The 11,152-nt window shown below is 41.4% G+C and overlaps 1 protein-coding gene across 1 annotated transcript; it reads left to right on the top strand.

Annotated features, from left to right (window-relative positions):
* Positions 1-3,447: 3,447 nt before the first annotated feature.
* Positions 3,448-7,679, top strand: LOC105931434 (ras-related protein Rab-33B). The gene is made up of 3 exons (XM_036137143.1): positions 3,448-3,865; positions 5,938-6,116; positions 7,111-7,679. Exons 1-3 carry the CDS (start codon positions 3,647-3,649, stop codon positions 7,433-7,435), a joined length of 723 nt encoding a protein of 240 aa, XP_035993036.1. The 5' UTR covers positions 3,448-3,646; the 3' UTR covers positions 7,436-7,679.
* The last annotated feature ends 3,473 nt before the right edge of the window (positions 7,680-11,152 follow it).

An 11,152-nucleotide genomic window follows, 5' to 3' on the forward strand; every position in this document is an offset into this window, starting at 1 on the left:
TCGGGTGCAGTCGCGGTTGCGCCGCTCCTGCAGGAAGAGGCCTGTGTGTGTAGTTGTCGTTACAGTTAGCAATGATTTTATCTGCATGTTAGCGCTCTGTTGAAACGAAAACGAGCATTTTAACACGACCTCGTGATGGAAGCGGCTCTCGGGACGGTCCGAAGCTTGTGGGACGTGATGTGACGCTGAGCGAGGGAAAAGTGTCAACATCACAACACGGTTTTACCTCTTCTTGTTCCCCCTCAGTTTCAGGAAGCTCTTTTTCTCTTCCCCCCCCCCTTTTTCCTCTCAGTCGGGTTCTAATGTGAAAGATGAAACCTGAGGTGGTGATGTATGATATCTCTGGATTTTTTTGTATTAAAAACAAAAGGAAAAAAAAAATGCTGACTTTTGTGCATGTCTTTCTGTGATCCTCTGAAGAAAAGTTTGGAGAAATACTTTTAATATTCACACATGCAGCTTATAGTCTACATGTGTAGATTTGTGCCACAAAAACTTTATTTTTTGTCTATTACATCTTGTCTAGTTGACTATATGAATATTCCCACCACTCTGAGTTTACCTAAAGATCACATTTTTTACTATATATTTGCACTATTGGCTACTAGTTAAAATGTCCAATCCCAACAGGTACAGTTTAGGCTTATTAGTGGCCTGAAGTTTGTGATTTTCCAAAACCGAGCACCGAGTTTGTTTTCCTATAACGTATCAAATGTAATGCACTGCAAAAAGGGAACTAAAAGTGAGTGAATTTTTCTTGAAATCAGTGTATTTTTACTTAAATAGAGCAGGTATATGACCATTTGCCAATGGAATAGGATTTTTGCACTAGAAATGGGAACAATTCATCTGTCTTATTTCAAGTGCAGGATATCTAATTCTTATTTTAGGGGTAAAAATTGTTGTTCCATTGGCAAATAGTCTTATTTAGCTCCTCAAATCAAGGAAAAATACACTAATTTCAAGACATTTTATTTACTTTGAGTTGCCTTTTTGCAGTGTGAGCTTTAATGAATGATTTGTTTTAACTCGATGCATAAAATAACGAGTCTTCATAGATGGAGAGGCAGGAAACTTAAGCTAAAATGTTATTTACCTGAAAATACATTTTAGTAAACTTTTTTTTAAATAATTTAGTTACTAAAGTGTAGGTTTTGGTATATAATTATATGGGGTAAAAGAAGTATTGAAATGAAGCTAATGACTACAGATTATTTTATCTCATTTTAGGGAATCATTCCTAAATTAAAAACTGCTAAAAAGGAACGCTTTGAAAACGCATCAGATCAAATTTGGGAAGAAAAACAAAAATCCTGCTGGAAATCCATCCTGAGATGGAGATGCTTATGTGTTGGGAACAAAAGGATGGAACTGAAACATTGATGGATCAGACAGCTTAGATTTACCATCATGTCTTTGCAGCAATTCCAAATGGCCATCTCCAAATGGTTTGTACTTGGATGCAAGCATCTCTGAGGTCCAATCTGGTGCCGTTAGATCGACCTGAACATCGTGTACCGGAGATGTTCTGTTGGATTTAGGTCTGGGGAGCATGGAGGCCAGTCAGTGGTATCACTTCCCTCGTCCTCCAGGATCTGCCTTCCTCGCTGCATGAGCACTGCCAAAAAAAAAAAGCAACTAAAAGTAACATTTTCTTGACATGAGTGTATTTGTCCTTGATTTGAGCAAGTAAATAAGATGATCTGCCGATGGAATGAGTATTTTTACCCCTAAAATAAGATATTTAGACATACTGCACTTGAAATAAGACAATGGAGATGAGTTGTTCCTATTTTAAGTGCAAAAATCTTAACTTGCTGCACAAATCAAGGACAAATACACTTATTTCAATACAATTTTACATACTTTTAGTTCCCTTTTTGTAGTGAGGGCCCACTGCACCAGCCAAGGACCTGACAATGGGTCTAAGGATTTCATCCTGATACTTAACGCCAGTCAGGGTGTCTTCCTTTACTCTGTCCATCTCTGTGTGCCTCATCAGACTGAACAATGTTGCAGGCAGGGAGGACCCACTAGAGCACGTCGGGCCCTCAGGCCTCCTTCATGAAGTCTCTTTCTAATGGTTTGATCAGAGACATCCACGCCAGCGGCCCGCTCAAGGTCCCCTCACAGAGCTCTGGCAGCGCTCATCCTGCTCCTCTTTGGACTAACGGAGCAGAAACCGGTCCTGCTGATGAGACCAGACCTTTGAGTTGTGCCTGTTGTGGCAGAGCTGATCCAAATTAACCGGGCCTCACAGGTCTGTTTTAAAAGGATGTTGGTCTGAATTATTTGATTTACTTTTACTTGCAGGGCTGGGGAAAAAAAGGTATTTGCCCCCTTTTAGAGTTCCTCTCTTTATTTCATCAAACTGATTTTTATATCTGACAAAGATAAACAATTCATATAATTGTAAATTCAGTTTTAGGGGTCCAGTGAACCCCAGCGAACGTCGTCGCCCATAGAAATGTCAGAGGTCACGATAAAGAAGGAAGATTTTCTGACTTGATTTAACTCTCTTGTTAGCATCACAAACAGGTAGCATTTAACTGGGGTGTGCAAACTTAGCACAAATCCAAATGACATCCAAACAGACTGCAGGTGCATTTTAAAATGATTTCATGACACGAAGCCAAAAAGTGAACTTTTAGTTCAAAGTTTGAGTGAAAACCAGCTTTTAACAGTCATTAAAGTAAATATGTGTCCTGTAGGGGTCGCTGCAGAGTCTAAAGGCCACAGTTCCATAAATAACCCATAAAACAAATATTAAACTATTTCTTGTATAAACATATACAATGTTCACTTAATTAGTCCATCATAAATACAGAAGCATCTATATAGAAGTTAATAATTATTATTCTTATATAGAATTTTAATTGTATAATTTTTTTACAGAATAGAAATTCAATATAAAGGAATATTAATTCTATATAAATACTTCATTTATTTTAAATCCAAAGTAATGATTATTTTATTAATATATTAATATTTTTTGCTAATCGTGATAAAGTCAACTTAAACATCAAAGCAGACCATAACCAGTGGTCTGACAACCTGGTTTTATCTTAATTTATTTCCATATAACTAAAAGTTAGTTCTGTTCGGTAAGCCGATTTTATTATTAAGTAATGGTAAGTATTGATATGTTTTAGATTTAATTTACTTTATTATTATTATTATTATTATTATTATTATTATTATTATTATTATTATTATTATCATTATCTAACCAAGAAGTTCCGGTGAGATGAGAAATTCCTGACCAAGATATCTTATAATTAACGGATGTGTGCTTTGAGTATAATTACATTTTGTAGATTATTCCAAATAGTCCTTTTTTATTTACTCAGGTTGTCTGGTATTAAAATCTGAAACATGTGGTGAAAACTTTAACATGTTGGATCAGGCCTAGCTGCTGGTGAACTCTCCACCCTCTGGACCCACTCACCATGCTGTCAAATCAAACACAAACGTGGAAGTAAGCCGGCCCACTCCTCCTCCTCCTCCTCCTCTCACCCACGCGGCTGTCCAGCGCCGTGGAGCGTCTCTCGGCAGCTTTTGGTCAAAACGGGAACGGATCAAACCAGGAGAAGCTTTGCGCCACAGAGCCGCTGGAGTCACATTGCTTGGAGCCGTGTTGAAGTTCATGGAGTCTTCTCTTGAGTTCTCCAGCTCTCTGGGCAGCGTGTCCTCCCTGCTCAGCCGCTGTCGGACCTTCAAGGTGCTGGTGATTGGAGACTCCGGGGTGGGGAAGACCTGCCTGACGCACCGGCTGTGCGCCGGGGAGTTCCCCCGCAGGACGGAGGCCACGATCGGCGTGGACTTCCGCGAGAGAGCGCTGGACATTGATAAAGAGAAAATAAAAGTAAGAGTGGGGCCTTTGCTTCTTCTTTCTTTTCTCCCCTTGTTTGAATCGCTTCGAATTAAAATCACCCACATATTGAGGAGGAATGTGTGCCAAACATTTTTTATTTTATTTTACGCACAGCAGATTCTCAAGATTCGACGCTGGGTTGTTTGGTATTTTCTGCGTCTTTAACACGGAGTTGCTTGTTCTTGGCTGAATAACAGGAATTCTCAGGGTGACTGAAAATGAGCAGGACTCTGTGTGTTTGCAGCCTGTAAATAACTGCGAGGAGGACTGATTTCTGTGTGTGTGTGTGTGTGTGTGAGTGAGAGAGAGAGAGAGAGAGAGAGAGAGAGAGAGAGAGAGAGAGAGAGAGAGAGAGAGAGAGAGAGAGAGAGAGAGAGAGAGAGAGAGTGAGTCCTGCAGACATGACCATGAGATCTTAAGTTTTTTTTTTTGTTTTTTAAACATGTGGGTGTAGGTTGGTTGCTGCGTTTCCTGAGTGTTTTGAAAGGGCCACATGACAGAGGAAGTGTCTAACTTTTTCTGGCCAGTGGAGGAACCTTGATCCTCCACTGATGAGGAAAAACAGGTTGCACAATGTAACTCAGCAACTGTCAGAACCCAAGAAGATGTTTAGGTTGAGCTTCAAGGGAAGCCCCCACTGAACCTTACAGAGCCGAGAGGCTTTCAAATGTCTTTTATGTGTTTTTAAATAGAGGTTTACAATTTCTGATGGCTCGTTTTTTTTGATGTCCTCAAAACCAAAAACCTCCTTGTAGTTAATTGGCCTTTTAATGAGGTGGACCAAAACAAATTAGTGTCTAATTAGGAAGCAGATCCACAGTTCTCACATTTTTAAAAACAGTTTCTTAGCAAACGCTGATATAGAACACTTTATAGACCCACCCTTTACTGCAGCTACAGCTGCTAGTCTGTTGGGGGTAAAAGTCTCTGCTTTGCACATACAAAACAGACATTTATACATTTTCTTGCAAAAAAAATCAGATTGGATCATTTGTCGTTGTTTGTCCTTTGGCTACAAACGGCATGATTTTATTCTCCTCCTTTCATGGACGTGACATTTTCCTTTTTCAAGTAAACGTTCATTGTCTCGTTTTAATGGTTTGGTGTTTCTTTGCTTTTCAAAACCATAATAGATAAATAAAATGTCTTTTTTAAAAACAATGAAATCCTAGCTTGACATTATCTCCAGGTTTCTCATCACCTGTATGGCAAACTTCCGTGTGACGGATTACGAAGTTTGCCCCTGTGGAGATTTACTTATGCTGCGCTGCCTCCAATAGTAAAAGCATCAGCATCCTTCCATGGGTATGGTCTGTTTTCTGAACAATAAACAGGACAAACAACCCAGACCTAAAATTTACAGGACATCCAGATCTTTCTCTGTCAGGTCACGACGGCATCTTTGACCTGCGAGCGCCACGTAGAGAGCAACGTAATGCCGCAAGCTGCCAAACCAGAGGACGCAGACGTTTGGGTTTATAAATGACGCCACGGGGGAGTAAAATGAAGCTCTTTGGAGAGTCATCTTAACGCCTCTGAGGGTCTGTCTGTCCAAAGCTGGCCAACAGCAGCAGGTCAGAGAGATCTGAAGGCTCAGTGACAACCAGAGGTCGTTTAAGGTGAAGGCTTGTCCAACTCTGCACCGCATTCCTTATTGGTTTATGGTTGGGATCGTGTTCAAGCAAAAAAAGTGTTTATCCTCCCGCTGAGTCCATTTTTTAAGGCTCCAATCCCAAGTACTGAGAGACATATCTGGTTTCCAAACATTGATCTGAAGAGCAGTGGACTCAGATGTTGTTCTCCAGGCCAAAGTCAAAGTGTTTGTTCCTTTTGCTCGCTATCGGAGATGACTCACTGGGTTTCTCTGCATGGCCCCCAGTTTCTTTCTTTGCTTTAGACTCTTTCAACACATGATTCCCTTTCCTCCGTTTGACTTCACCCTCATACGTTTCCTCTTTTTTAATAATAGATTTTTTTTGTTTTCTCTGCCACCTGAATTTGAGAAAAAAAGCTTCATCTTAGTCCCATACTCTCTCTCTCCCCCCCCCCATCCTGCCAATCAGCTCCAGCTGTGGGACACTGCGGGACAGGAGCGCTTCAGGAAGTCCATGGTGCAGCACTACTACCGGAACGTCCACGCTGTGCTCTTTGTTTACGACGTCAGCTGTCCGTCCAGTTTCAGGGGGCTGACCGCCTGGGTGGAGGAGTGCCGGCAGAACTCTCTGGGTCACGAAGTACCCAAGTAAGTTTAAGTAAAGACAAAAAAAAAAACTTAATGGGGAAAAAAAGTCTGTTAAATGGTGGCATTACTAATAAATGTGTCAAGAGATTATTTTTATAGTCGGCTAAAAGCTACCAACTATAAGAGTTTCTTTTAAAATGAGAAGTTAAATACTGCATAATTACAACGGTTTGGTTTCTTCTTTGCACCAGCCTGGAAGTTAGTAACCTGACTCCGCCAGATAGATTTGCTCCGCATATCCGTCTGGAAACCTTCCGTTGAAGTAATTTTGGGAAGGGGCGAAAATACTGGTTAGCTGATTGGCCCATGTTGGTGATAGACGGGCCAAATAAACCAATCAGACCAACGAAGCATATGACGTACTAACAGAGCGATGGCGAAAACACAACCACAAGCCAAGCTACTCTTGCTGCTGCAGGTAAAGACTCGTTAGCTCAGCAAATAAGCCACATGTTGGCAATGGATATTTGCCGTTTATGTAAAGATAATTTGTGAATAAAAGACACAATTTCAGTTGCTCGATAGCCACGCTAACGCTAGTTCCATCGGCTGAAGCCACCATGTTCTTTAGACTGAACTGTCGCGCTTCCCGTTGCGTCACACCTCAACCCGCCTCAAAGCCAACGCTGATTGGACGTTTGTTTGGTGAACGGCTCCAAATTTTCTTTAACGGAGAGTATCCAGACTGATCTGCGAGTGAAACCTCGAAAGCTCGCGAGATCAGGATGGTCTCACGAGGCTAGGAAGTTAGGACAACCAAGCACAAACAGTGAGTAGATTGACTTAATTTGGTGTACGAACACTTGAGTTAGTGAGCAAACGGTGAACTCTGAAACCTTTAAAATTCTGGGGGAACTTGCAAATGGAAAAGTATTTGACCCAAGTACAAAACCCTGTGGAACTCCGTGCGATGCATCTAACAACACGACAGCTTACAGGAAACGCATTTCCGTGTCATTTGTCACCTCCCCCCACCCCCGGTGTCCCTCCTTAGGTTCCTCATTGGGAATAAGAGCGACCTCCGTGACGCCAGCAGAGCCGACTCTCAGGTGAGCCAGGAGCTGGCGATGGACTTTGCCAAGGCGCACGGTATGGTTTTCTTTGAGACGTCTGCCAAGAACCCGCCCAGGAAACGCGTGCATGGCCGACGCGGCGACGTGGAGCCGCTTCAGCAGAGTAAAGTGGAGGACATCGTCACCGCTGTCGGCACAACGCTGAAGAGACACAAAAGCCCTTTAACGGCTTACTCACCAACATACAGCGGCTCTTTTAAAGTCCACAAGAAAAAACAGGAGAAGGAAATGTGGACTTGCTGCTGAGAACTGTTGATGCCCCAAAGTAGAAAATGTTGACTTTATATCTTTTTAGCATGAGAGCGTATGAATGTAAGTTTTCTACTTTTGATTAATTCACCAACACCAAACCTTTTTTAAAAAAAAAAAAAAAAGAGCTTTCATTTTTGTACGTGATGTCTTTTTTTCTTGAACGTTTTCTGTATATTTGTGTTCTTATTGTTTACCGTAGTTTCACAATAAAAGCCTGTTAACACAAACATGCCAGCGAGCTTTCAGCACAGCGTAATGTTTATTCCCAGGCTGCGTGGTCCCACGGGGAATCGGGCGTTATGTGGGACTGTTTTCCCACTCCCACTCTTTCTCTTTTGCTGCAGTAAGATCTCCTGCAGCAGGACTTGTCCTCGTTCACTAAGCATTAAAGTTGTTCTCTAATTCTTACGTGGGACGAGAGGGCGAACTCAGCAACCTCGTAATAAAAACAATGTTTTAAAGACATGCTGGTGTGTGTAAAAACTCACCAAAGAGCAAGTTAAGACTTTAGGCAGGTCAAGGGGAGAGCTGATGAGGATTTTAAGATTTTTGTTTGACGTACGCGTGTAGCAGGCATTCTTGCCTACGTTCTGTCAGAGCTGTGTGTGTGTGTGTTCATATTTTTATTCTTAAAATATGAAATCATCTACAATGTGGGTTTTTTTCTGAAGACCAAAACATGTTTTAAATATTATTTAAACCAATAAAGATTACTCCAGTTTAATTATTCTATGAGCATAAAGCACCAACTTGTTTAAAAAAGAGGTAGAACCAGTGGCGGTACTTGAGGCTGTCTCTTAGGGCTACCCAGCAGAAATGTTGCATTGATTTTTTTATTTTTTTTTATTTATTTTATTTTTTTTACCTTATCTGTAAGGTAAATACAAAATTACTGCAACACAAACCTGCTACCTGCTCAAAGCCGGACTCATTTCCTCCATGTGGATCAAAAATTGATGCGTGGCGGGAAAACATTAGGACAGCAATGAACTCTGAAGAAGTGCCTTTGAGCCAGGCTTCATTTACCTAAAAACATGTAACCCAGCTGTGTTGGAAAACACACTGGTGGGATTTGCTCATTGCTACGCTGCGTAACCAGGCTTATTAGCAGAAGTGCAAAAAGCTTTTAGTTCCTGCAGCTGCCACTAAGGTCTTTATGGAAGGCAGCCATCTTGGATTTTGAGCCTGGGGTTGGCAACCTCCCCACGTCACATTCTGTTTTCTAGGACACATTTTTTTTTTTCAATGTTTTTTAAATTGCCTATGTTTTGGAAATTAGAAACTCAAAAAGTCAAGCATGCATTTCTTATTATGGATGCGTGGTAGAATCTCCTTTCACTGTAATTTCAGCTGAAAGTATTTCAGTGTGTGTCTCTACCAGCCTTACACATCCAATGAGTGAAACGTGAGACTCCTCCGTGAAGGCCGGATTTATGGACTGCATGAACAATAGTGTCCAAAGATTTATCTTCCTGAGAAACAGACCTCTGCACCTTGTTTTATCATCTCCTTGTCTGGCCTGTCCGTGCCAGGTCTCGTGCATTTTTCTTCCCTATTTACAGATGATGGAATAAAGAGCGCTCCATGAGGCGCTCAAAGCTAGGAATAATGTTTTATAACTCAACCATTCTTCAAACTTTCCACAACAGTCTTCCTGACCAGTCTGTTGTGTTATTTCACATAAAACCCTAAGAACACACAGAGGATGGTGGTTTTAAATGGACAAAATGTGAAAAGGTTGAAGGGGGACAAGAACTTTTGCAAAGCACTGTGTATGCATATGACATTCTAGTTTATGCATTAAAGGCCTGACAATGAAGAAAAATTACATGATTTTGAAATGTGACCCCCATATCGGACGATACCATTGATATCACAATTAAAGCCGTTTCCTTCTTTTGACCTACAGCAACAAAAAAAAACAGCATTTTTTAGAGTTTCTGCAAAAACCTGTATTTTGTTTCAAACATAATGTTCATTTTCTGCATCTTATACAGCATTTTGAAAGTGATTATTGTACGGCAGCATCTGATGTCTTGCCCTTAAATATGAATAAGGTGCGGATTTAACTGAGAAATCTGCTAAAATAAGGGTGCAAATATTGAATTTGTGCAACAACCTGAGAGTGACTTCCACGGGGTGACTAAAGTTTTCTCCAGGAGACGTGCACTGAACGTTCTGTGCTAAATCAATAGAAAAAACCCACGTTCTGCTTTGTCAGCGCGTTCAAATATATCTGCACTGTTTTCACGGGGCTTCCAAGAAAACCTGCTGTCGTCCCTTTGGTTATCGTCTTCTTTGAGTTTGCGGTGAGACTTTTATCGTTTGACCGGTGAATGTTGCACCAATGCGACACCCACACACACACACACACTCAGCTGTGTGTGTGTTCCTCATGTGACGAGCTCTGAATCATCGCTTACACACATCATCACAGAAACACATGTGATGCACTCTTTCCAACAAACACACCAGGGTCACGCATACCATCGCAGGGCGACAGCTATGAAGCTCCTTCCTTTCAGGATGTGTGCACGGTTTATTTTTCAATCATCTATTTAAAAAGAAAGGGCAAAAGAAAAAGACATTGCCCATTTAGATAAACGCTGCTTAGATAAAACCGCTGCAGATTTCTCATTCTTGCTGTAGATTGTAGTGTATAGATATCTTAGGCCATCCCCGTTTTTCCGTTAGATTTTAATTCAACAGCACAGATTGTCCCATTGCTCATTAAAATGGCCCCAATCACTTTTTCTAAAAGTAATTTAAAGCTTTTCTTTGAACAATGGCTGATTTTTTACTGAAGGTCTACAGACTCCAGCTGAAATCTCAGGGTTTTCTGTTGTAGAAGTCTGTCTGCATCCCACAGCTTGACTTGGCTATATCTCTTGTCCATGACCCGGCTCAGACTCAGATTTCTGCACTCCATTGATTTTCCTCCCATCAAGTCGTTATTTTTGTTGCTGTGGACCTTGGGCTCACCGTGAAAAAATGAAATTTCACTTTATCTCCAACTTTCTAGCTGATATCTGGAGGTTTTGGTGCCATTTGGAGCTTTTCAAACCCTCAGCCTGCAGAAGACATCCCTGCAGCTCCTGCAGGTGTTCCTGTCTCTCTCTCGGCAGACTCCCTGACCAGTTTCTGTCTTTTCCTCAGTTTTGTGACGTCTCCTTATAGCCGCTGGTGTCCGTCCTTCCCAGGACAAACAACAATGCACGCACACTCACACCTAAAGGCTTTTCAGAGAGCACGAATAACATAAAGGCTGTTTATGTAACTGTGGGAGGAAGCCAGAGCACCCAGAGAGAACATGCAAAACTCCCAGGGATTTGAACCGACAATCTTTCATGCTGCAAAGCAAAAGCAATTATCAACTGGATCATCCCAGTTACGTCTCAAGTGTTATTATTCTGAAGTAATGCTGCTCTTCCCAGGTCTGCAGACGCCTCTGTGCAGTTAGGACCTTTTCCAATCACTTGTAACCTCTCTGCGAGCTAAGCCCTCGGCTAAAGGAGGCAAAGGACAGGACAGCTGACCTTCATTTCAGGTTCGTAAAACTCATTACAATTGATGTAGCGTGTGAGCTATCTCAGTCGTGACATTTTTCATAGAAAAAAAACAACAACAACAAACAGTTTTTCTTGCAATCTAAAAGTACAACCAATCAATAGTTCCGCAAAGTTTCTGAAGGTCTGTCAATGAACTTTGGCT

Source organism: Fundulus heteroclitus, chromosome 5, assembly GCF_011125445.2.
Source record: "Fundulus heteroclitus isolate FHET01 chromosome 5, MU-UCD_Fhet_4.1, whole genome shotgun sequence".
Taxonomy (NCBI): Eukaryota; Metazoa; Chordata; class Actinopteri; order Cyprinodontiformes; family Fundulidae; genus Fundulus; species Fundulus heteroclitus.